At 41.6% G+C, this 27,625-nt stretch overlaps 1 protein-coding gene across 2 annotated transcripts in view; it reads left to right on the top strand.

The window, feature by feature from the left end:
* Positions 1 to 27,625, top strand: part of med1 (mediator complex subunit 1) — a 56,894-nt gene that overhangs the window by 11,424 nt on the left and 17,845 nt on the right. For both annotated transcript variants that reach the window (XM_059956383.1, XM_059956384.1), the window contains 7 exons: positions 7,566 to 7,594; positions 10,371 to 10,442; positions 12,408 to 12,482; positions 15,168 to 15,241; positions 16,689 to 16,778; positions 25,208 to 25,319; positions 27,394 to 27,518. In XM_059956383.1, the coding sequence (XP_059812366.1) occupies positions 7,566 to 7,594; positions 10,371 to 10,442; positions 12,408 to 12,482; positions 15,168 to 15,241; positions 16,689 to 16,778; positions 25,208 to 25,319; positions 27,394 to 27,518 (577 nt within the window). The remainder of the gene's footprint in view (positions 1 to 7,565; positions 7,595 to 10,370; positions 10,443 to 12,407; positions 12,483 to 15,167; positions 15,242 to 16,688; positions 16,779 to 25,207; positions 25,320 to 27,393; positions 27,519 to 27,625) is intronic.

The raw sequence follows: 27,625 nt of genomic DNA, 5'->3' as shown, positions 1-27,625 counted from the left end.
CCTAGTAAATCATCTCTGCACTCTCTCTAATTTATTGATATCTTTCCTATAATTCGGTGACCAGAACTGCACACAATATTCCAAATTTGGCCTTACCAATGCCTTGTACAACTTTAGCATTACATCCCAACTTCTGTACTCAATGCTTTGATTTATAAAGGCCAGCATTCCAAAAGCCCTCTTCACCACCCTATCTACATGAGACTCCACTTTCAGGGAACTATGCACAGTTATTCCTAGATCTCTCTGTTCCTCTGCATTCCTCAATGCCCTACCATTTACTCTGTATGTTCTATTTGGATTATTCCTGCCAAAATGTAGAACCTCACACTTCTCAGCATTAAACTCCATCTGCCAACATTCAGCCCATTCTTCTAACCGGCATAAATCTCCCTGCAAGCTTTGAAAATCCACCTCATTATCCACAACACCTCCTACCTTAGTATCATCGGCATACTTACTAATCCAATTTACCACCCCATCATCCAGATCATTTATGTATATTACAAACAACATTGGGCCCAAAACAGATCCCTGAGGCACCCCGCTAGTCACCGGCCTCCATCCCGATAAACAATTATCCACCACTACTCTCTGGCATCTCCCATCTAGCCACTGTTGAATCCATTTTATTACTCCAGCATTAATACCTAACGACTGAACCTTCTTAACTAACCTTCCATGTGGAACTTTGTCAAAGGCTTTGCTGAAGTCCATATAGACTACATCCACTGCCTTACCCTCGTCAACATTCCTCGTAACTTCTTCAAAAAATTCAATAAGGTTTGTCAAACATGACCTTCCACGCACAAATCCATGCTGGCTACTTCTAATCAGATCCCGTCTATCCAGATAATTATAAATACTATCTCTAAGAATACTTTCCATTAATTTACCCACCACTGATGTCAAACCGACAGGTCTATAATTGCTAGGCTTCCTTCTAGAACCCTTTTTAAACAATGGAACCACATGAGCAATACGCCAATCCTCCGGCACAATCCCCGTTTCTAATGACATATTAAAGATCTCCATCAGAGCTCCTGCTATTTCTACACAAACTTCCCTCAAGGTCCTGGGGAATATCCTGTCAGGACCCGGAGATTTATCCACTTTTAAATTTCTTAAAAGCGCCAGTACCTCCACCTCTTTAATTGTCATAGGTTCCATAACTTCCTTACTTGTTTCCCACACCTTAGACAATTCAATATCCTTCTCCTTAGTGAATACCGAAGAGAAGAAATCATTCAAAATCTCTCCCATCTCCTTCGGTTCCACACATAGCTGACCACTCTGATTCTCTAAGGGGCCAATTTTATCCCTCACTATCCTCTTGCTTTTAATATAACTGTAGAAACCTTTCGGATTTACTTTCACCTTATTTGCCAAACCAACCTTGTATCTTCTTTTAGCTTTTCTAATCTCTTTCTTAAGATTCCTTTTACATTCTTTTTATTCCTCGAGCAATTCCTTTACTCCATGCTGCAATTTTAATTGATTATGGTCGTGGATGCTCTACCAAATGTTAAATAAATTTTTAGCATGAAAAATGTTAGAGGGCAGAAGAATTGGACTGTGTGTTATTAATTCAGAATTGCTGCAGATATGGGCTATGGTATTCTTTTCCAAGTATGATTGAACAAAAGATGAAAAATGGCAATTAAACATAGAAACATAGAAAACCTACAGCACAATACAGGCCTTTTGGCCCACTAAGCTGTGCAGAACATGTCCCTACCTTAAAATTACAAGGCTTACCCATAGCCCTCTATTTTTCTAAGCTCCATGTACCTATCCAAAAGTCTCTTAAAAGACCCTATTGTATCCGCCTCCACCACTGCTGCTGGCAGCCCATTCCATGCACTCACCTCTCTCTGAGTAAAAAACTTACCCCTGACATCTCCTCTGTACCTACTCCCCAGCACCTTAAACTATTTCAGCCCTGGGGAAAAAGCCTCTAACTATCCACATGATCAATGCCTCTCATCGTCTTATACACCTATATCAGGTCACCTCCCATCCTCTGTCGCTCCAAGGAGAAAAGGCCAAGTTCACTCAACATGTTTTCATAAGGCATGCTCCCCAATCCAGCCAACATCCTTGTAAATCTCCTCTGCACTCTTTCAATGGCTTCCACATCCTTCCTGTAGTGAGACAGCCAGAACTGAGCACAGTACTCCAAGTGGGGTCTGACCAGGGTCCCATATAGCTGCAACGTTACCTCTCAGCTCTTAAATTCATTTCATTCATTTCCACGATTGATGAAGGCCAATACACCGTACACCTTCTTAACCACAGAGTCAACCTGCGCAGCTGCTTTGAGTGTCCAACTCGGACACCAAGATCCCTCTGATCCTCCACACTACCAAAGGTCTTACCTTTAGTACTATATTCTTCCATCATATTTGACCTACCAAAATGAACCACTTCACACTTATCTGGGTTGAACTCCAGCTGCCACTTCTGAGCCCAATTTTTTATCCTATCAATGTCCTGCTGTAATCTCTGACAGCCCACTACATTATCCACAACACCCCAAACCTTTGCATCATAGCAAACTTATTAACTCATCCCTCCACTTCCCCATCCAGGTCATTTATAAAAATCAGGAAGAGTAAGGGTCCCAGAACAGATCCCTGAGGCACACCACTGGTCACCGACCTCTGTGCAGAATATGACCCATCTACGATCACTCTTTGCCCTCTGTGGCCAAGACTGTTCTGGATCCACAAAGCAATGTCCCCTTGGATCCCATGCCTCCTTAATTTCTCAATAAGCCTTGCATGGGGTACCTTAACAAATGCCTTGCTGAAATCCATATACATTACATCTACTGCTCTTCCTTCATCAATGTGTTTAGTCACATCCACAAAAAATTCAATCAGGCTGGTAAGGCAGGACCTGCCCTTGACAAAGCCATACTGACTATTCCTAATCATATTATACCTCTCCAAATGTTCATAAATCCTGCCTCTCAGGATCTTCTCCATCAACTTACCAACCACTGAGGTAAGACTCACTGGTTTATAGCTTCCTGGGCTATCTTGAACTCCCTTTCTTGAATAAGGGAACAACATCCGCAACCCTCCAATCCTCCAGAATCTCTCCCATCCCCATTGATGATGCAAAGATCATCGCCAGAGGCTCAGCAATCTCCTCCCTCGCCTCCCACAGTAGCCTGGGGTACATCTCATCAGGTCCCGGCGACTTACCCAACTTGATGCTTTCCAAACGCTCCAGCGCATCCTCTATCTTAATATCTACATGCTCAAGCTTTTCAGTCTGCTGCAAGTCATCACTACAATCAACAAGATCCTTTTCCATAGTGAATACTGAAGTAAAGTATTCATTAAGTACCTCTGCTATCTCCTCCGGTTCCATACATACTTTTCCACTGTCACACTTGATAGGTCCTATTCTTTCACGTCTTACCCTCTTGCTCTTCACATACTTGTAGAATGCCTTGGTGTTTTCCTTAATCTTGCCCGCCAAGGCCTTCTCATGGCCCCTTCTGGCTCTCCTAATTTCCCTCTTAAGCTCCTTCCTTTTAGCCTTATAATCTTCTAGATCTCTAACATTACCTAGCTCTCTGAACCTTTTGTAAGCTTTTCTTCTTGACTAGATTATTACAGCCTTTGTACACCACAGTTCCTGTACCCTACCATAACTTACCTATCTTATTGGAATGTACCTGTGCAGAACTCCACACAAATATCCCCTGAACATTTGCTGCATTTCTTCCGTACTTTTCCCTGAGAACATCTGTTTCCAATTTAAACTTCCAGTTTCCTGCCTGATGGCCTCATAGTTAGCTGGCTAGTGGCATAGTGGCATCAGCGCTGGACTTTGGGGCGAGAGGTCCCGAGTTTGAATCCGGCCGGCTCCCTTGCATGCTCTCCATCCATGCCTGGGTTGAGTGTCGAGCTAGCAACTCGACCTCGTAAAGGAAAAAAACCTGGAGAGGGATGGGCTCTGCCACGTTTCAGATGCCCAAGACACACCATATGATGAGCAATCACCAAAAAGAATGGTACAAGAAGCTTGTCATGACGGTACTCTGACGACTCCACCAGGAGTTAAGGGCGCGTGCACACACACTCATAATTCCCCTTGCTCCAATTCCCCTCACATTTTTCTAACTTGTCTGTTCCTATCTCTCTCCAATGCTATTGTAAAGGAGACAGAATTATGATCACTATCTCCAAAATGCTCTCCCAATGACAAATCTGACACCTGACCAAGTTCATTTCCCAATACCAGATCAAGTACAGCCTCTCCTCTTGTAGGCTTATCGACATACTGTGTCAAGAAACCTTCCTGAACACACCTAACAAACTCCACCCCATCTAAACCCCTCGCTGTAGGGAGATGCCAATCGATATTTGGGAAATTAAAATCTCCCATCACGAGAACTCTGTTATTATTACACCTTTCCAGGATCTGTTTCCCTATCTGCTCCTCGATATCCCTGTTACTATTGAGCGGCCTTTAAAAAACACCCAGTAAAGTTATTGACCCCCTCCTGTTCCTAACCTCCACCCACAGAGACTCCGTAGACAATCCGTCCATGACGTCCATCTTTTCTGCAGCCGTGACACTATCTCTGATCAACAGTGTCACGCCCCCACCTCTTCTGCCTCCCTCCCTGTCCTTTCTGAAACATCTAAACCCTGGCACTTGAAGTGACCATTCCTGTCCCTAAGCCATCCAAGTCTCTGTAATGGCCACCACATCATATCTCCAAGTACTGATCCATGCTCTAAGCTCATCCGTTTTGTTCACAGTACTTCTTGCGTTAAAATAGATACATCTCAAACCGTCCATCTGAGTGCGTCCCTTCTCTATCACCTGCCTATCCTCCCTCTCGCACTGTCTACAGGCTTTCTCTATTTATGAGCCAACTGCTTCTTCCCCAGTCTCTTCAGTTCAGTTCCCACCCACCAACAATTCTAGTTTAAACTCTCCCCAGTAGCCTTAGCAAACCTCCCTGCCAAGATATTGGTCCCTCTGGAATTTGGTACAGGTCACACCTGCCCCAAAAGAGGTCCTAATGATCCAGAAATCTGAATCCCTGCTCTAATCCCTCAGTCATGCATTTATCCTCCACCTCACTCTATTCCTATACTCACTGTCATGTGGCACAGGCAGTAATCCCGAGATTACTACCTTTGCGGTCCTGCTTCTCAACTTCCTTCCTAACTCCCTGTAGTCTGTTTTCAGGACCTCTTCCCATTTCCTACCTATGTCATTGGTACCAATATATACCATGAGCTGTGACCTGTGACTGCAGGATATCTTGGACGCGATCCGAAACATCCTGGACCCTGGCACCTGGGAGGCAAACTACCATCTGAGTTTCTTTCCTGCGTCCACAGAATCGCCTGTCTGACCCCCTAACTATAGAGTCCCCTATCACTACTGCCTTCCTCTTCCTTTCCCTACCCTTTTGAGCCACAGGGCCAGAGGCACAGCCACTGTTGCCTCCCCCAGGTAGGCTGCAACAGTACTCAAACGAGAGTACTTATTGTCAAGGGGTACAGCTGCTGGGGTACTCTCTAGTGTCTGACTCTTGCCCTTCCCCCTCCTGACTGTGACCCACTTGTCTGTCTCCCATGGCCCCGGTGTGACCACCTGCCTATAACTCCTTTCTATCACCTCCTCGCTCTCCCTGACCAGACGAAGGTCATCGAGCTGCATCTCCAGTTTCCTAACGTGGTCCCTTAGGAGCTACAGCTCGACACACCAGGTGCAGATACGGGAAGCTGGGAGACTCTAGGACCTCCCACATCTGACACCAAGCAACAGAAAACCGGCCTCACACACATACTTCCTTTCTGCAATGAACACAGGTAAACCTACCTCGCCTCATTACCGCCTAGGCCCATTGAGCCAAAGCCCTACCACTCTGCTACCCTCTCACTCCGATGCCCACTGGATATGGTGGTCTTTTTAACCTTTTCCCACTCTACTGGCTGACATCACACACGCCTGCACAGTCTTGCCTCTCTTTTACCCCAAGTAGAAAAATGCCTTGGCTCCAGAAATCCTTAGCCATTCCACTCATGGCCTTCGTGCTCTGAATCAAAAACCGCTGAAGACTTCTTGCCTTTTTAAACTTTTCCCGCTCTACTGACTGATGTCACGCACCTGCGCAGTCTTGCCTCTCTTTTACCCCGAGTAGAAAAATGCCTTCGCTCCAGAAATCCTTAGCCATTCCACTCGCAGCTGCCTTGCTCCAATTGCTATTGAAATCTAAGCAACTTCCCCCACCAGGAAAATAAGGAAAGAATAATGGAGGTGACATCTTGTAGATAGCTGCTTCCCCTGAAAGTGTCAGTATCCTCTGTCTGTGAGAACAACATTAATCCTCATGTAGTAGTAGGCCTCCGTTAGTCTCGATAGACCGTGGATTTGCACCTTGGAAAGTTTCCAGGTTTTTTTTATGGAAGACCGGCAGTTGCCCAAGCTGCAAGTCTCCCCTCTCCACACCACCGATGTTGTCCAAGGGAAGGGCATTAAGACTGATACAGCTTGACACCGGTGTCGTCGCAGAGCAATGTGTGGTTAAGTGCCTTGCTCAAGGACACAGCACGCTGCCTCAGTCAAGGCTTGAACTAGCGACCTTCAGATCACTAGACGAATGCTTTAACCAGTTGGCCACGTGCCAACACTGATCCTCATGTATGTCTCACAGTCACAACATACCTTCTGGCCAATTTAGCACTTCCATAATGTGGTGGCATTTGTAATCAGGTGATATATGGCAGCCAATTTGTACGCCTCAGTAAGAAAAATACAAGGTTCATTAATCTGTTTTTGGTACTGGTGGTTGAGGGATGTTGGGTTGGGTAGTTGTGGTCATCACACAATAGAATTGTGCTGAAGGGGATGCAGGAGATGTTGTCTTCATTGGAACATTTTAGTTATAAGGATCTATGTGAGCTGTGTTTGTTTTCCCTGGAGCGGAGGAGGCTGAAGGATGACTTGATAGTGGTATGTAATGGTGGGACTGTCTTAAGATGAGGACAAATTTAAGAGATTTAGTCAGAATCTGAGGGGGGATCTGGAATGGGTTGTTTGAGGAGGCGGTGGAGGCCGATACTCTCACAACGTTTCAGAAGCATTTAGGCAACACAATTCGCCAGGGCATAGATGTCTACGGACTTAATATAGGCAAATAGTATTGCTGAATTGAGCAATCAGTGCAGACGCAGTGGGTTTATGAGCCTGTTCCTTTGCTGTATGACTCGATGACTGCGGATAGCAAGTGTACTAAACGACCCTTCACTTCCACAGAATCTTTTATAGTCACCCCAAGCAATACCTCCAAGCAGTATGGTATCCCTCATAGATGCACTGTAAAGTACCGTAAGAGTGGCACTGCAGGACCACAGCTAAAATAGTTTCTCAAAACTAAAATCTTCTTAGTACCACAACCAGCCACAAGTTACTGATGACAACATGATGTACTTTTAACTGTATTGTGTAATACATTGTTTTAAAAGAATAAAAATGGTTGAAAAGATATTACTCCGAAATGACTGATCGTGTTCTGTTTTCCACAGAGCTGCCAGGAGCTGGTGCAGTATCTGAGGTATGCCATTTTTAACAAGGCGCAAAACAAATGTAGCATTCAGACCTTGTGAGTAATTTTAAATCTTGGTGCAGGGTCAAAGCCAGTCTGCTGGTAACTACGTGGAATTAGTTAATGTCAGTGAGGGGTTGCTTTAAGCAATGCCAATTCTGCTGAGAAACTAGATTAAGTAACAAGACTCTAATGTTCTGTTGTATTATCTGTGGTTAGTTCCTCTGCTGTTGCAAAGTTTGTATTGAAAATGGAGGTAAGCAGAACAGCATGTGGTTCTGCTGCTTCCCCCCCCAGAGACAATAACCTTCTGTGACTAGCAGGAAGATGGTTTAGACCCAGCACCGCCTCTTGATTGTTGAATGACAGCTGCTGGTCAAGACTCCCCATCTGATTTGCTTTCAGGATTTAAGATTGTTTAATGTCATTTCCAGTACATAAGTGGAAAGGAGACCAAAATGATTGTTACTCTGGATCCGATGCAGCACACAAAAAGCACAAGAAGATAAAGAACACAATAACAAAAAATCAGAATAAATATAAATGATAGCTTATGTACATGAAGTGACGCTAAGTACAGAAGTGTCTGTATATGTGACTCTGACACAAACTGATAAAATGGTTGGTGGGGGGGGGGGGGTTTAGTAGGTGGAGGTGTTGACCAATCTCACTGCTTTGGAGAGTTAACTGTTTTTGAGTCTGGTGGTCCGAGTGTGGATGCTACATAGCCTCCTCACTAATGAGTGTGGGGCAAGCAGTCCATGATTAGGGTGGGTGGGATCCTTCTTGATTTTGCTGGCTTTTTTTCTGACATCTTTCTATATGTATATCTGTGATGGCAGGTAGGCTGGTGCCAGTGATACTTCTGGTAGTTTTGACTACCATACACCCTGTGGCCTGCATCTTGGTAACACTGGACAGCAAATTTTTTCAAAAGCGTTGCTTTCTCAGAAATTTGTGTGGTTATGATAGACTGCTTGAAAATGAACACAAGTAGAATTTCAGACTACTTGTATCACGTAGGAATTTGGCGAAACAAGAAATTAACTTTTATTGAATATAATGCATTTTATTTGCATAACTGACGCTTTGCAAGAGTTCAACTAAGCTAAAAATGTTTTGTTGATGATTTTCATTTGTACTCTGTGTCTAAGGCTTCTCGCTTAAGTGTCCAACAATAATCAGCCAGCACTGATGGGTTCCAGTTGCCCTGATACTGTTTCTCCATGACCGCAATGTCCTGGTGAAACCTTTTACTGTGCTCGTCACTGATAGCGCCAAGATTTGCAAGAAATAAGTCTAAATGGGAATGCAGAAAATGAAACTTTAGTGACATGTTACGCCTCATGGTTTTGTCTGCTTGAAGCATGTTGTCAACCAGCTGCACGTAATTTGGTGCTCTGAGGTTGCCAAGGAAATTTTCAACAACATCCATGCGATTTTCTCTGGTCCCACTAGGTTCTTCGAATTGCTTGACATTGATGATCTTATTTATTTGTGGGCCAACAAAAATGCCTTCCATAATCTTGGCATCAGTTATTCTGGGAAACATCTGTCTCAAATATCAAAATCCTTCATGGAAATTTTTGTGCCTGGTGACAACAGATCCCATCGTTGCAGTCTTGAACCCAGTAATTCTGCTTCTGCCTTTGACAAGCCCAAGTCTCTGACCAGGTCATTTAACTCAGATTGAGTTATCAGATGAGGCTCACTTGACATAAAGGGTTCAAAATCTGTATCAGTATCTGTCATTTCCATTCCTGGCTCATGCATCATGACATCTTTGTCTATCTCCTCTAGACCCCATGTCTCTGGTGACTTTGGTACTAGAAGATTATCATCATGTGGCACGGGTCTCATGGATGAAGGGAGATTGGGGTATTCGGTGGATTTCTTATTTTTAGCAGAGGAACCATGGTCACCTGGTCAGAGAGAAGTAGCAGTCTGTCATATCATCAGGACAGTGAACGACATTGATTTCCGAGTACCTTTGAGCCAAGGTCTAAGATCAACAGCACATGTTGCACAACAAATGTGAGGAGCCCAGGCTTTGTCTTGGACCCCAATTTTTATACCCAAGTTAGAGCTCTTACGATTTCTTAATATGAGGAGTCATGCTCAGTCTTTGAGAGTTAAGCATAGACTCGTCACAAATATAACAAAGTATTGCGGCTGTTGCAACACTAGCGATGTTTTGCTGTCACAAATACTCTTGAAAATACTGTATGTACTCATAATAAAGTAACTGTATGCTATGAGCGTAGAGCAAGCGCATCAATGTGATCGCAAACTGATATACAAGTAAACGCAATGCACAAAACGGTGTGTGTGATGCTTTTATAGCCTTTCTAAAACCTGTCCTGTCATGCAGCAACTGCCCTGCCTGAGCCCGCCCAGGAATGCCTGGACAAGATAGAAAACTTTTCAGCTTACGTTGTGGGCAACAATTTAATTAACTTGAATTATGAGTTGAAATAATAAATATAAGTGATTTTAAAAAAAGGTGTGTAATGGGGAGCTTTCATGGTGATTTTCATGATTAGCAGCCCAAAATCCATAAGATACACCCAAAAGTATTCAGGAAACAAAATGTTTGTTGTCCAGTGTAATTTATAAGGCATCTGGATCAGAGCAGGTGGATTGGAAATTCGGTTCTAATTCCATCACTTATTACCATCATTCATTTCTGGAATAATCACCAATAATTTATAGAATGAAAAATAAGCAGGTTTTACATTCATGCCTTGTTTGATTTTTGCATTGTATTTTCTTGGTTCTGTTACAGAGAGAAGAATTTCTTGGAGTTCTCAAAACACCTTAAAGGCCTTGTCAACTTATATAAGCTCCCTGGAGACAAGTAAGAATCTAAATAACAATTTCATTTGACGTATAGGTGATGTTATTGCTGTTTGCTTACAAATGGATTGTAGGCACTTTTAAAACTTGTATTTATGAAGCCATAATCTCATATCGAGAGAGCTTGGTTTATGAACATATTAGGGTCAAAATATTCACAAGGACAGGAGAAGGAAAACAAGGATTATATAATCTTTCCAAGTTCAGGTTGCAATAGAGCACCCCACTGTCATAAAACTTTTAATTGTCTGCTTTGTAGGCATCATGTGTTCTCTTACTATGTCAGATCCAAGTGATTTACTTCCAAGAAAGCTGATGAATTTACCTAGAAAAGATGACATGGGCGTGGTATAGAACATAGAATAGTACAGCATATTATAGGCCCTTCAATGTTGTGCTGACCCTCAAACCCTGCCTCCCATATAACCCCCCCACCTTAAATTCCTCCAACTATTTCTGGAATTTGTTCAGTATTCAAAACTTGATCTAGCGATTAGTATCTGATAAATATGTGCAGTTATTTTGTACTTCAATCCTAAATTGCATTGCATTTTCTAAATTGCAATATCAAAACCATCTTGAATATTGTTTTACCATCCATGCCTGGTCAAGGTTTATTCAGGACACTCTGACCTAAAATTTTTGATTTATAGTAGATTAATATTTCACCTTATTTCACCCCTTTCCACCCACCCTTGGTTGTCCGTATGTTTAACTGCATTTTAATGTTTGCGCATGTGTATGTGTTGAGTCTAGACAGTGAATCCTACCATCTCTAGTTAAATTAAGTGATAATTGAGCTTGGAACTGCTGAAACAATGTATAATAGTGACTGCACCACTTATGTTGTGGCTTTTTCTTTAATATCATCCAATTTTTCTGAATTTTGTTTTTTGTTTATTTTTGAGTAAAAGAAATCGATGTATTTACTGAGGTGCATTTTGAGTCATGGTTGTAACACATCCAGTAGTCAATACAACTATTGATAGGCTATTAACTTGAGTTTGGAGTAGAAATACAAATTTTCTTGAATGTGATTTGTGCTTGAGAGTTCAGAAGTAATCTGGGGGTTGAGTTTAGAAGAAGCAAAAGTTAAGAGTATTTCTGTGGAATCTAAAATTAGCCGTGTAGTTTAAGGTCAGCTACAGAGAGGAAGTCTGCATAATGTAAGCTTAACCGTCAGTGAAACATGGAGATAAAGTCCATTGAAAGGAAAACCTCAGAAGAGTTCAGATAGTTACAGAGGAAAAGTGAAATAGAACACAATTGTTTTGTAAAAATATTTCAGTGCCATGAGAAAGTATGCAGATGCTGGAAATCCAAAGCAACACACAAACACTGGAGGAAGTCAGGCAGCATCTATGGAAGAGGATAAAAAGTTCCAGCCTAGACCCTTCAAGACTGAGAAAGGAAGGGAGAAGATGCCAAAATAAACAGTTGGGGGAGGGGAAAGAGGCTTGCTGAAAGATGATGAGTGAAGCCAGGTGGGTGGGAAAGGTCAAGGGCTGCAGAAGAAAGAAACTGATAGAGGATAGTGGACCATAGAAAGGTGGGTAAAGGAGAGGACCCAGGGGGAAGTAGTAGGCGGGTGAGAAGAAGTAAAAAGTCAGAGTGGGAAATAGTGGAAAGAGGGGATGGGAAATTTGTGTACTGGAAGGGGAAACTGATATTCATACCACCAGGTTGGAGAGTACCCAGATGGAATATAAGGTAGTGCTCCTCCACCCTGAGGGTGGCCTCATCTTGACATAAAAGGAAGCCGTGGATGGACATGTCAAAATGGGAATTGAAATTAAAAGGTTTGGCCACCAGCAAGCCCCACTTTCACTTGCTTCCCTGAGCAAGTATTTTTGGTTCCATCCAACACAGATCATGAAGATCACCACTGTTTTGACTCCATGGAAAGGGGTGACTGTGAATTATGGGAATGTGTTTAATAGGGGAATCTGTTTGTTTACTTCTACAGTAAGCTGAAAACTAAGATGTATTTGGCTCTGCAGTCCCTAGAACTCGATCTTTCAAAGATGGCGCACATGTTCAGGTAAATATTACATTCTTTGATCTGATGCAACTTTTGAGATTTTGTTAATGTGTAGAATCTACAGGGAGTTAACACAAGATGGGGCAGCACAGTTGTAACACTTTGCACCACTGTCTGTTCTCCCTGTGACCTAGTGAGTTTCCTCTGTGTGCTCTGGTTTCCTCTCCCACTACAGGTTGGGGTTTGTAAGTTGTGAGCTTATATGGGCACTAGAAGCACGGCGATACTTGCAGGCTGCCCTGAGCACAGTCCTTGGATTGTGTTGATCGTTGACACAAATGGTGCACTTCACTGTATGTTTCAATGTACGTGTGACTTTAAAGTCTCCATATGAAAATAACTCCATGCACACTTGCTTTTCATTGGGTGAGGGGAAAAACTTGGCTTTAAACAAATTCATATCTTGAATGCTCCAGAAAGGAAAGGTAGATGAAATTTGGGTATACATAGACTTTACGATAATATTTCCTTTGTGTACCTGAGTGGTCTACTAATAAATTGCTCATTTGTATTTTTAGAAATGAGATAAATTTGGCGTCTGTGTGGATATCATTCATATAAAAATTGTGGACTCTTGCTGTGGGTTCATATGCTGCTTTAAGTGTTAGCTGTCTCATTTAGTGACATTTGTGCATCTATATTGGAAAGCACTCCCACTTCAGGCTGACATTCCAGTCTGTCACTGAGGAAGTGCTGTGTGGTTAGAATTGTCTTTCCACCAATCCATTAGCTCAAACCCCTTCCCCTTCCGTAGCTCATTTTTAAAAAATTCCTGATAGATTACTTTGGAGACACAGGATACTTTGACACTACAGGACACTAGATACTTTGCATCTAGTCAATGCTGAACTGATTTATTGCCAATGTCCTGAACAATATTTATCTTTTGAAGCAACTTAACTAAAACTAATTAGTCATTCTCATTGTCATTTACAGGAACTTGTTGTGCAGAAGTTAGCTATTTCAATTACAGTATGATAACAATAATTACCCTTCAAAGGAATTCATTACTTGTATTTTGGGAATGAAATTTTGTTTTTAAACATATTCATATCCTGAATGCTCCAGAAAAGAGCTTTTGGGAGCTGGCAGAATGGATGGGATGAATTTGAAGGCTGCAGGCATTTTCTGCTGTGTGGGAACAGGACATTTCTTTTTCTCTTCTCCCCACCTCCACCCGCAACCCAGAACATCAATGATCAAGTCTGGTTTGGGTTAAGCAGAGCTGGGAGCACTGAGCTTTCAGTGAGGCCAACTGGTGGTACTCTCTGTTATAGCTATTTCTGTGTTCTCTCAGAGTTTTTGTTCATTTCTGACTTATGAACAGTTTGGGTTACAAACAGTTCCCAGGAATGCGACCCTATTATAACCTCTATTCTGTTGACAGCCTGCACAGTGCTACATGTGTCCAAGTTGTCAGAGCTCAGGGCTCTCTGGGCTGCCGTGGCAATCAAGCCCAAATGAAAGGCATTTTCTTACTGGGTTGCAGGAAAGGAATTGAATATCTGGATATATTTTTGTCTTCCCATCCTCTTCTGTATAATGTTCCTGCTGAGCTTTATTAACCAACCAAGGTTTGTGAATGTAAGCTGGTATTGAGAGCCACTTAAACTATCTAAGTTGCTGCTGGAGTTTTAGAAGCTTTTAGTTAGTTTTCTCCCTTCTGAATTTGTTGACTTCTCTATAATATTCCCGTATAAATTTCAAACTTCTCGCTCTTCATTTGACAAATAATACTGAATAATGTGTCAGTTATCTGATTGAGGACCAAGGCCACTGCCTTTGGTTTCTGCCACATCCTCAGCTCCATGACTAGCATTCCCAACCCAGGAACTGAAAGCCCTCCACCACAGAATTTACATACTTGTGATTGTTGAGGAGCTGTGTTTTCATTTAAGGATCTGCTCTATCACTAAAACCAGCTAACTTGACCTTGCTACTGCTTCACTTTATCTTCTACGTGATTCTTCAATGCCTTCATTTCTTCTGAATGTGTTAATTTTTTTTCTGGGAAAGTAACTACCTTCTTCATGTGCTGCTGATACTCTGCTGCCCGCAGTTTAATTTGCTCATGTCTTGTTCATTCATGCACCTGTACTTGTTAGCCTTCACCAGCAGCTGTTGTAACAATGTTCCCATGGACTTATTCCTACCTGCCTTCCTCTCCCCTGTCCTTCACCACCACTGTGTCTGTCGTACTATCCCACCCTACAGAGCCTACATATATATGAAACCAGAATATGTGTGTGTGTGTGTGTGTGTGTGTGTGTGTGTGTGTGTGTATATATATAGTATGTTTTTACAGACTTTTGTTTTTCAGTTGCCTTGTTTGTACACTTAGGAGCTTTCTTATATCTCCACCTTACCTCTTGTAAGAAGTAGCTTAAAGCCCATCTTTTTAAACAAACCTGTGTGTGGCTTGCTCTCTCAACTGTCTGGAACGTCAGATTTTATCGATTTGTTAAAATACTACCACCTATTGGGGTGTTTCATTTTGGTAAGAAGGTTGTAAGGATTAATTATCAGTATTCAGATAGTTGACTTTCTGGTCCAAGTACCCATAGATTAATGCCAGCATGTTTTTGACTGTGAAGGAAAAACAATTTGTGAAAAGTTTAGAAATTTACTTTACAATTTTTTTCTACGTTCTTTTTTTAATCCATCCATAATTTTAATTTATTTCAGATTAGCCACCAATGCAAGTAACCTTGATACAATACTCCAAGGAAGCGTTGGCTATCTTACACCAAGAAGTGGCGGTATGTTGTTTGACAATACAGTGGATTCTGGTTAATTGGGACACATCGGGACCAGTGCATTTTGGCCTAATTCAGTGGCTGCCCCAGCAAACTACCATTTAGCTGAGTAACAAATTGTGTATTTAAAAGAAATATAGAACCTGTTAGAGCTCTACCAATACTACTACAGTACTATCAAACTGTGTATTAGTTCTTAATAGTTATCAACGGTGGAATTTCATCCAGTGTTCACTGCTGTGTTCTTTAGATAGACTGTAAATGAACAAAATCAGTACAGGCACCTATTGCAGATAATGGACTGCCTTCCTACAATGCTTTTGACTATTGCATCTTCCAAAACTTCAGTTTCATTGTAACATTTAAGGTGGTTGTTGATATCTTCAAATTCTTCATAGTTCCTAATTTGCTGAAGTAGTGAAATTGTTTCATTTTCACTCCTGACGGTTGCTGGCATCTCTCAGCCTGGAATGCTTGAAACCGCAGTGAGCAAAACCATCCTGAATATCTTACTGCTTATGTCTCACCAACTCTCAGTGACAAAACACATGCAACTGACACTATTTAAAAACTGTTTACTCTTAGCACGGCATAGTGTCTAATGGACACATAAGTTCATCCATTAGTTAGTTGGCTAGTTAGAAACTGACAACAATCTCCTTTCCCAATTAAGCAGCATAGTGTCCTAAATAAACAAAGGAAATCCTGGTTATTTTCTCGATTAGTTTTTGTTCTTTAAGAGTTGTCCCAAATAAGTGGCTACCCCAATTAACCGATGGCCCAATTAATTGGAATCCACTATTTGCTATTTCTGAGTAAGGGGCTTGGGGAGGAAATTGGTGTTAAGTATGTTTTGTGTCTAGTCTCTGAAATATAATTGGCTTTCATATCTTTGGAAAGATAACTTGAGATTATTTAACAATATTTTGAATTTTAGTTCAATCTCATCGTTGTAGGCCAATCCAGTAGCACCGCTATTCCCTTTATAGTGGAACTTTCCCCTTCACCTTTGTAGGCAGGGCTGTAATTGACAGGATTAAAGTTATGTATGGAATTTGTATCTCATAACTGTCATTCATTATCTTGCTGGAGAAATGTCTTGTTTTTTACATAGACCATAGATATTGCCTTGACTTGGACTCATAAGAGGTCAATGGTGGCCACAGATTTTTTTTGTCCCTCTCGCTTCTCACCTTTGTAAACTGGTGATTCATGTTAATTTTGCTGCAGCAGTTCTGAAATTTCTCATACAGACCCTATTCTTTGCCCTGACTTCACCAGAGAAAGTTTCAGAACAACTCTTCTTTAGAACAGATGAAAGCAACCCCACAAAATATTAATCTTTTTCATGATCAGCTGACTAATTTGTGTATTTCAAATGCTTTTAATTTTGTGAACCAGTTTGTTTATCAATGGATTTTGACTGAAAATATCTTTGCTGATTTTACAGGACACTTAATGAATTTGAAGTATTACGTCTCTCCGTACGACCTGTTTGAAGATGGAACTGGTAAACTTACGAACCTGAACGAAAATAATGGTACAGTTCCAGGATCCTTTTCATGTTGGTGAAAATTAAATAGGTGGGGATGGGATGAGTTTATGTCCAAGACAGCAAGTTGGTGTTGGATAGAACTTTCTGTGAAAACATGATGCTCTAGTCCAGGAGTGGCAAGCGCAAAATGTCTCACACAAAAGTGTTGTTGGCATGCAGCATGCAGTGCTGCTGCTCGATTCTTTAAACCCCACCCATAACAAAAAGATACACAGTGGTTATCTTTACTGCCAGATGAAGCAGTGAATGATTTTTTTTAAACAACCTGTGGGCCATGAGATTTTTTATTGAAAGGGAAACTTCTCATGCCAGCTAAACAGTTGCAAAAATTTATGATGTTGGGTGATACATTTTCAAATCCTCGCAGACCTGATGTACACAGTAGTAATTAGACAATAGACAATAAACAATGGGTGCATAAGTAGACCATTCGGCCCCTCGAGCCTGCACCACCATTTTGAGATCATGGCTGATCAATTACCATCAATACCCAGTTCCTGCCTTGTCCCCATATCCCTTGATTCCCCTATCCATAAGGTACCTATCTAGCTCCTTCTTGAAAGCATCCAGAGAATTGGCCTCCACTACCTTCCGAGGCACCCCACAATTCTCTGGGAGAAGAAGTTTTTCCTTAACTCTGTCCTAAATGACCTACCCCTTATTCTCAAACCATGCCCTCTGGTACTGGACTCTCCCAGCATCTGGAACATATTTCCTGCCTCTATCTTGTCCAATCCCTTAATAATCTTATATGTTGCAATCAGATCCCCTCTCAATCTCCTTAATTCCAGTGTGTACAAGCCCAGCCTCTCTAACCTCTCTGCGTAAGACAGTCCAGACATCCCAGGAATTAACCTCGTGAATCTACGCTGCACTTCCTCTACAGCCAGGATGTCCTTCCTTAACCCTGGAGACCAAAACTGTACACAATACTCCAGGTGTGGTCTCACCAGGGCTCTGTACAAATGCAAGAGGATTTCCTTGCTCTTGTACTCAATTCCCTTTGTAATAAAGACCAACATTCCATTAGCCTTCTTCACTGCCTGCTGCACTTGCTCATTCACCTTCAGGGACTGATGAACAAGGACTCCTAGATCTCTTTGTATTTCTCCCTTACCTAACTCTACACCATTCAGATAATAATCTGCCTTCCTGTTCTTACTCCCAAAGTGGATAACCTCACACTTATTCACATTAAACGCCATCTGCCAGGTATCTGCCCACTCACCCAGCCTATCCAAGTCACCCTGATTCTCCTAACATCCTCATCACATGTCACACTGCCACCCAGCTTAGTATCATCAGCAAATTTGCTGATGTTATTTTCTATGCCTTCATCCAAATCATTAACGTAGATGGTAAACAGCTGTGGTCCTAATACAGAGCCCTGTGGTACCCCACTAGTCACCACCTGCCATTCCGAGAAACACCCATTCACCGCTACCCCTTGCTTTCTATCTGCCAACCAGTTTTCTATCCATGTCAATGCCTTCCCCCTGATGCCCTGTGCTTTGATTTTACCCACCAATCTTCTATGTGGGACCTTATCAAATGCCTTCTGAAAATCGAGGTACACTACATCCACTGGATCTCCCCCGTCTAACTTCCTGGTTACATCCTCGAAAAACTCCCAACAGATTAGTCAAGCATGATTTACCCTTGGTAAATCCATGCTGGCTCAGCCCAATCCTATCACTGCTATCTAGATATGCCACTATTTCATCCTTAATAGTGGACTCTAGCATCTTTCCCACCACCGATATCAGGCTGACAGGTCGATAGTTCTCGGTTTTCTCCCTCCCTCCTTTCTTAAAAAGTGGGATAACATTAGCCATTCTCCAATCCTCAGGAACTGATCCTGAATCTAAGGAACATTAGAAAATGATTACCAATGCATCTGCAATTTCCAGGGCCACCTCCTTTAGTACCCTAGGGTGCAGACCATCTGGACCTGGGGATTTGTCACCCTTCAGTCCCATCAGTCTTCTCAACACCATTTCCTTCCGAATGTCAATCTGTTTCATTTCCTCTGTTACCCCATGTCCTTGGCCCATCCATACATCTGGGAGATTGCTTGTGTCTTCCTTAGTGAAAACAGATGTAAAGTACTCATTAAATTCTTCTGCCATTTCTCTGTTTCCCGTAACAATTTCACCCAATTCGTTCTTCAAGGGCCCAACATTGTTCTTAACTATCTTCTTTCTCTTCACATACCTTAAAAGAAGCTTTTGCTATCTTCCCTTATATTCCTGGCTAGCTTGCGTTCGTACCTCATTTTTTTCTCCCCGTATTGTCTTTTTAGTTAAGTTCTGTGTTCCTTAAAAACTTCCCAGTCATCTGTCCTCCCACTCACCTTAGCTCTGTCATATTTCCTTTTTTTTTAATGCTATGCAATCTCTGACTTCCTTTGTCAACCACTGTGGCCCCTTTCCCCACTTTGAATCCTTCCTTCTCTGGGGGATGAACTGATTTTGCACCTTGTGCATTATTCCCAAGAATACCTGCCATTGCTGTTCCACTGTCTTTTCTGCTAGGCTATCCGTCCAGTCAACTTTGGCCAGCTCCTCCCTCATGGCTCCATAGTTTCCCCTGTTCATCTGCAACACTGACACCTCCGATCTGCCCTTGTCCTTCTCAAATTGCAGATAAAAGCTTATCATATTATGATCACTACCTCCTAATGTCTCCTTTACTGCAAGATCGCTTATCAAATCCTGTTCATTACATAACACTAAATCCAGAATAGTCTTGTCCCTGGTTGGCTCTTGTACAAGCTGTTCCAAGAATGCATCCCGTAGGCACTCTACAAACTCCCTATCCTGTGGTCCAGCACCAACCTGATTCTCCCAGTTCACCTGCATGTTGAAATCCCCCATAACTACTGCGACATTACCTTTGCCACATGCCAATGTTAACTCCCTATTCAACTTGCACCCAATATCCATGCTACTGTTTGGTGGCCTGTAGACAACACCCATTTGGGTCCTTTTGCCCTTACTGTTCCTCAGTTCTATCCACACAGACTCTACTTCTCCTGACCCTATGTCCCCCCCTTGCAAAGGACTGAATCTCATTCCTCACTAACAGGGCCACCCCACTCCCTCTGCCCACATTTCTGTCCCTACGTTAGCACATATACCCTTGTACATTCATTTCCCAGGTCTGATCTCCCTGCAGCCATGTCTCTGTTATCCCAACAACATCGTAGTTACCCATTCGCACCTGGGCTTCAAGCTCATCCGCCTTATTTCTGACACTTCGTGCATTCAGATATAGAATTTTTAACCCATTTCTCCTCTCTCTGTTTGAATTGCTGCCTATTGTGCTTAACCCAGCTCCCCGAACTCCCAACGGGCTATACGCCCCTAGAATTTTGTTGTCCTTCCTAAATTTACTTATTCTTTCAACACATTTAACTCCATGTTCCGTCAGACAATCCCTCTGTACATGAGTCCTCCTTATCACTTGTTCCGCCCCACCTTCCTCAACTACACACTTAATATTTCGGAACCGTGTAGTCCCCACCTGTCCTTTATTCTTCCACTCACTATCCTCTCTCACATTCTGGATCCCCGCCCCCTGCAAATTTAGTTTAACCCCCCCCCAAAGAAGCACTAGCAAACTTCCCTGCAAGAATGTTAGTACCGCTCCAGTTCAGGTGTAAACCATCCCTTCGGAACAGATCCTACCTTCCCTGGAACAAAGCCCAATTATCTACAAACCAGAAGCCCTCCCTCCTGCACCATCCTCTCAGCTACGTATTAATCTTTATAATCCTTCTGTTCCTTGCCTCACTTGCACGTGGCACAGGTAGCAATCCTGAGATTGTTACCCTGGAGGTCCTGCTCTTCAGCTTCGCACCTAACTCCCTATCCCTAATTGGATATTAAGTGGTTACAATATTATTTAGGAATTGTTATTTTTCAAATGTCTTTTTAAAAGATTAATATTAGTAACTTTTGAACAGCTTTTCTAAAATGTTTCATTTGTTCCAAGCTGTTTCTGTTATACCTTTATTAATAGTAAATCAATGAATTTATGTAAATAGGTAACAAGACTCATCCCTTTTTCACTTTTTAAAAAAAAACTACATTTATTGTTACTAATTCATTAATTATGCTAATCTGTGCTCAAAATTACCATGGCACATGAGAATTTTTTCAAAGATTATCATCAATTTGGCCATAGGGTCTCAAAAAGTTTCGTCACTCCTGCTGTAGTCTTTTTCTGATATGTATATATTGAGGGGCATTAGGTTTCTGTGAGGCTAGAGTATTAAAGTGGTTCTGCGCTATGATTTCATTTTGAATCAAGATAATCAGCTGTCAATTGTACTTGCTGTTTTGAATGTGCATTGAGTTTTTTCACTCTTGTGTCCAAGTAGAAACCAAGCATTCTCCCCTCGATTGTATGGACTTCCACCCACAGGGGCAACACTGTAACAAAGCAATTAGTATAACACTATTACATTGGCAGCAACCCAGGTTCATTTCCTGCTGCTGTCTGTAAGGAGCTTGCATGTTTTCCCCGTGACAATATGGTTTTCCTCTGGTTTTCTCTCACATTCCAGAGACGTATGAGTTAGTAGGTTAATTGGACAGCATGGGCTCATTGGGCCAGAAGGGCCTGTTACCATGCTGTATCTATAATAAACATCCCAAAAGTGTATTAGTGAACTAACTGGCTATGTTAAATTACCCCATTATGTATGTGACTATCACATAGGATCAAAGAGGAAATTCATGGGTCTGGGAGAGAGAGAGAAGGGTTTGCAGGATTACTGGGGAATACAGTGGAACTGATGGGACTTGCTCTTTTGGAACCTTTCAGGCCATTTTCTGTGTTGATAGGCAAGTAAGGAATAGGCCATTCAGCCCCTCTAGCCTCAAACCCAGTTGGCTATTCAGTCAAAATTTGCTATCAGGTAAAATATTTCCACACCCCCTACTTCTGCCCATATCACTTAATATTTTAGGTTGTGCAAATTAAATCTTACCCTGATTTTTAAAAAAAAAACAGTTGGCTTAACATTGTCTACTGTTCATTGATCCCCTTCAAAAGCCTTCCATTCCAACTTGGTTTCTAAAGGGCCTTTCTTTGAAATTAATGCCATGTTCGTTTATATTGGACTTAATCCACTAAAAATCTATCTATCCTAAGTTCCCCTTTGATCAAATGGACTCCAAACCTAAATCTCAATGAGTATGTCTGTATGAACACTCATAGTTTAAACCATGAAGTTCAAAGTAATTTTATTATCTAAGTATATGTGTCACCATATACTACCCAGAGATTTGTTTTCTTATGGTCATTCACAGTAAATACAAAGAGAAACAATCGAATCAATGAAAAAGCTGAACGAAAGATGGGCAAACAACCAATGTGCAAAAGACAACAAATGGTGCAAATACAAAAAAAGAAAAAACAAATTACATTCCAGTAAATCTGTGTTGCACCGGTTCCAAAATGCATTGCTTTTCTTTCCCCTCAAAAGTTAAGATTGTTCTCAAATTGTAATGAGCCATTGAGACCAGGGCTGAAGAGGCATTTATGAATTGACAATATTAAAAAGGGGATGGTGAAGGAGAGGAGAGTTTGAAGTCGGTAATGCCCCATGCCCTCTCTTCACCATTCCCCGTCATCTTTGCCCTTTCTCACCTTATCTCCCTGCCAGCCCATCGCCTCTCTCTGGTGCTCCTCCCCCTTTTTCTTTCTTCCACGGCCTTCTGTCCTCTCCTATCAGATTCCCCCTTTCTCCAGCCCCGTGTCTCTTTCACCAATCAACTTCCTAGCTCTTTACTTCACCCCTCCCACTTCCAGGTTCACCTATCACCTTGAGTTTCTCCTTCCCCTCTCCCCACCTTTTACATCTACTGTTTATCTTTTTTTTTCTCCAGTCCTGCTGAAGGGTCTTAGCCTGAACATCGACTGCAGTCTTTTCCAAAGTTGCTTCCCAGCCTGCTGAGTTCCTCCAGCATTTTGTGTGTTATATTAAATAAGTATTTGAAAGGGAATAACAGATACCTGGGCTACAAACACGAGATTCTGGAGATGCTGGAAATCCAGAGGAACCCATGCATAATTCTGGAGGAATTCGAGGTCAGGCAGCATCTATGGAGATGAATAAACGGTCAACATTTGGGGCCAAGGCCCTTCAGGATCTGATGACAGGTCTCAGCTCATATAATCAACTATTTATTCCCCTCCATAGGTTCTGCCTGACCTGCTTAGTTTCTCCAGTATTTTGTGTGTGTTAGCTTGGGTTTATAAAGGAGCTTTCTGACTAGTGAAGCAATTTCGTAATGTAGGAACTACAACAGCCAAATTGTAATGCTGCCTGACCCACTGAGTTCCTCCAGCATTTTGTGTATGGTACTCTGGATTTCCAGCATCTGTAGAATCTCATGTTTATAAACCCAGGTCTCTTAGTCCCTTTCAAACACATTGTTTATTTAATGTTAGCTTCTCACAGTACATTACACTTCATGAATGTAGACTCACTTCATGAATCTTCCCTGTTAGCTAGCGCTTGTGATGGGAAAAGGTCATGTAAATTGGTAGCATTGGTTGAATGATAAATATTGGCCATGACACACAGAATTACTTCACTATTTTCCTCGAAGAATTGTCATTGGGAGTCTTTCTGCCTATTGGAAAGAACTGGCAAAACTTTAGTTATTCTTACATCTAAAGGAAGCACCTCCAACAGTGCTCCGCTCTTTCAACACAATATCAGTGTCAGTCAAGAGGTTTCACCTCGGGTTTCCAGAATCTGATTGAATTTACTAATTCAGGCCAGGTAGTGAGATTGTTGGCTGGCACAGGACTTATATTTACAGAATTAAATGGTAAACTTGCAGGATCTGGTTGTGCTAACTACTTGAATAAAAATATTTTGTTTCAATTTTATTTTTGTTGCTGTTGTCTTAAATCTCCTGGCATGGCAACCTTCACTTTCCAGGCCATGCTATTTTAACATTCATACTTCAGTTTTTATATTCATACCATATTTCCTCCTTGCTTTGGACATTGTGGTTCTGTGTTTATGGCAATTCATTCACTTTATTAAATGTCTTATTTACAGCTGCTGGCACGAAAGTTTGGAGACTTTAATCCCAAAAAATTGTATTTAATTGGCTGCTACCCCATGGCCAAGCTGAATGTGTAGTTGAGCTCTGCCTACCCATTTGCTCAGTTCAGCCTGCCTCTCAATATCAGTTATACAGCATGCATCAGTTAGTTTTGTCCTTTAGTTCATCTATCCCATGCTGCATCTGACTCGTACACCACCACTTGCAGTGAAGTAAAATGGTGATAACATTCTTATTTATCTATAAAGAGCATGTGACTTTTCTTCAAGGCACAAATAGTTAGATTCTGTCAGTTAGCTCTAGCCATATCTGTCTCCTTTGGAATGCAGCTGCTCATATTCACCACATTTAATAAACTATCTCTGTTCTCTCCTTGCATGCTAGATTCTAAAGCTTGTAACAACTTAAGGCAACCTAATAAAGGACTTAATGTCTTTAGTCCTTGTGCTCTGGTAGTTGGTATTCTTAGACTCCATATAAACGTTAGAATGAGAACCAGCTGTTATTTGCTAAGCACACAAAATTCTGAAGAAACTCAGCAGGTCAGGTAGCATCTATCGATGTTTCAGGCTGAAAACTGATGAAGGATCTCAGCCTGAAATGTAGCTGTTTATTCCCCTTTATAGATGATGCCTGACCTGCTGAGTTCCTCCAGAATTTTGTTTGAGTTGTTCTGGATTTCCAGCATTTACAAAATCTTGTGTGTGTGTTATTTGCTAAATCCTTTGATTATAAAGTGGTTTATAAGTTTAGTGAAATATTTCAATCCTGATGCAGGGTCAACAATCCCATTCCACCCCTTTCCCCCTCCCCCCCCAAACACAAACACACAATTTGACCTGCTGAGTTCCATCATCACATTATTTGAATATCTCAATTCCTGACGTGCTCCCAACCAGCACATTGAATGTAGTAATTAGAACGTTAACCCGTATATTAAATAAAAACATGGATGAAGCACAAGAGCATCTGCAGATCCTGGAAATCCAGAAGCAAGTCAGGCAGCATCTATGGAAAAGAATAAGCGGTCAACGTTTTGGGCCAAGGCCCTTCATTAGGACTGGAAGTTAAATGATTAGAATTTTATCATAGTTGCACGATAAGAATTTCAGAAAACTTGTGCAAAGCTCTTTTTTATGCATATTTGATAATAGATTTAGTTTATGTTCATAGACTCCAATGTTGGAAGGTCTGTAACATAAACAGAATTGTTTGCTAATTTTGGTAACGAGCAATACTATCAGGAATTTCACACCTCTGTTTAATTTCTCTCATTCTGTTGATGTTTTTTTATTTGTGGCCTATTGTTTTCTTCCTGTATAGTTCCACGATCCTTGGGCATGAATGTGTTTGTGACGATTGAGGGCCCCACAGGGATGTGCAAACTGCCTATCGCTCCCCTGATCACAGGCTCCCATCCCACAGACAACAAAGGGTAAGAAAACACTGCTGGCACATGGGGCTTATGGGATGGAAAGTAAACCATTCTTAAACATACCAATTATTGTTCAACCATGTATTCCCATGGTATGGTTTTGTTGTGAATGGCAATGGTCCCAATACAGATTGATAATTAGCATTAACACGACGGTGCATGGAAAGTGTAACTATGTCTTAAATAGCATTCAAATTCCAATCTTACTGCCAGTGGAGAGTTTTGCTCTACCTGACTCTAAAGTCAGACTTGGACTTTGGTTTTTGACCAAAGTTAAGTTCATTATTAGAGGCATAAGTATGTGTATGACAGGTGCAATGTAAAAGACCCAACATTCACAAGACAAACACAGTAAATATAAGTTATGCAATTACTTATAGAAGAACGCAATTCGAACAAAAAAAAAACTAAGTTAATTGCAGTTCAAATAGGTCCTGCTGTTGCTATGCTGAGGTAATGATTAGAGTAGTGCAGGATGGTTCAAAACCTGAATAAGGCCATAAGATGTAGGAGCAAAATTAGACCATTTGGCCCATCGATTCTAGTCCACCATTCAATCATGGTTGATTTACAGTGTTGATAAAAAGTGATCACCCCCTTGGAAGTTTTCATGTTTTACAACATTAAATCACAGTGGATTTAATTTGGCTTTTTTGACACTGATCAACAGAAGAAAACTCATGTCAAAGTGAAATCAAATTTCTACAAATTGGTCTAAATTTATGCAATCAATTATTGTGTTTAATAATTGCAATAAGTATTCATGTCCGTCAAGTCAAAATTTGGTAGATGCACCTTTGGCAGCAATTACAGCCTTGAGCCTGTTTGGATAGGTCTCTTATCAGCTCTACACATCTGGACACTGCAAATTTTCCCCATTCTTCTTTACTGAACTGCTCAAGCTCTCTCAGATTGCATGGGAATTGTGAGTGAACAGCCCTTTTCAAGTCCAGCCACAAATTCTCAATCGGATTGAGGCCTGGACTCTGACTTGGCCACTCCGGGACATTAACTTTGTTTTTAAGCTATTCCTGTGTAGCTTTGGCTTTATGCTTGGGGTCATTGTCTTGCTGGAAAATGAATCTACCACCAAGTTGCAGTTCTCTTGCAGACTGCATCATGTGTTCTTGCAGGATTTCTCTGTATTTTGCTGCATTTATTTTACCCGCCAACTTCACAAGTCTTCCAGGACCTGATGCAGTGAAGCATCCCCACAGCATGATGCAGCCAGTACCATGCTTCACGGTGTGGTGTGTGTTTTTGATGATGTGCGGTATTTGGCTTATGCCAAACATAGCTATTAGTCTGATGGCCAACAATCTCAATTTTGGTTTCATCAGACCATAGAAACTTCTTCCAACTGACTTCAGAATCCCTCACATGCCTTCTGACAAACTAGCTGAGATTTTGTGTGAGTTTTTTTTCGACAGTGGCTTTCTCTTTGCCACTCTCCCATGAAGCTGTGACTGGTGAAGCACCCGGGCAACAGTTGTTGTATGTGCAGTCTCTCCCATTTCAGCCACTGAAGCTCGTAACTCTTCAAGAGTTGTCATAGGTCTCTTGGTGGCCTCCCTCACTAGTCCCCTTCTTGCACGGTCACTCAGTTTTTGAGGACAGCTACTGTAGCCAGAATTCCAGCTGTGCCATATTCTTTCCATTTCTTGATGATTGGCTTTACTGTATTCCAAGGGATATTCAGTGACTTGGAAATTTTCTTGTATCCGTCTCCTGACTTGTGCTTTTCAGTAACCTTTTTGCAGAGTTGCTTGAAGTGTTCTTTTGTCTTTGTGGTGTAGTTTTTGCCAGGATACTGACTCACCAGCAGCTAGACCTTCCATACAGGAGTATTTTTACCACAATCAATTGAAACACCTTGACTCAATACGGTGATCTCCATTTAACTAATTATGTGACTTCTAAAACCTATTGCCTGCACCAATGATGACTTGGTGTGTCATAAGATAAGCTTTTGACAATATTAGAGCATGCAAACTCTAAAGTGCTGTAGGTGCCTTTGATTCTGTGTTTGGCTGACTGGTATCTGTACAGTAATCCAAACTTTTCTCTCTTTCAGCACACCTTCCTTCTCTTCTGTGACTAACGCCAACAGTGTGGACCTGCCAGCCTGCTTCTTCCTAAAGTTTCCACAGCCAATTCCTGTGTCAGCTTTTTGCATTCAGAAACTTCAGAGCTATTTAGGTTAGTTTGTTGAAAAGCCATTGAGGGGTACGATAAATATGAAAGGGGCTACATCCAATTTTCCTTGGTTGCACCAGCAGGTGCTCCAGTATGCCAGAATTTCAAGC

This window comes from Hypanus sabinus, chromosome X1 (genome assembly GCF_030144855.1).
Source record: "Hypanus sabinus isolate sHypSab1 chromosome X1, sHypSab1.hap1, whole genome shotgun sequence".
In the NCBI taxonomy this organism is placed as follows: domain Eukaryota; kingdom Metazoa; phylum Chordata; class Chondrichthyes; order Myliobatiformes; family Dasyatidae; genus Hypanus; species Hypanus sabinus.
This window is presented reverse-complemented; position numbering and strand designations above follow the sequence as displayed.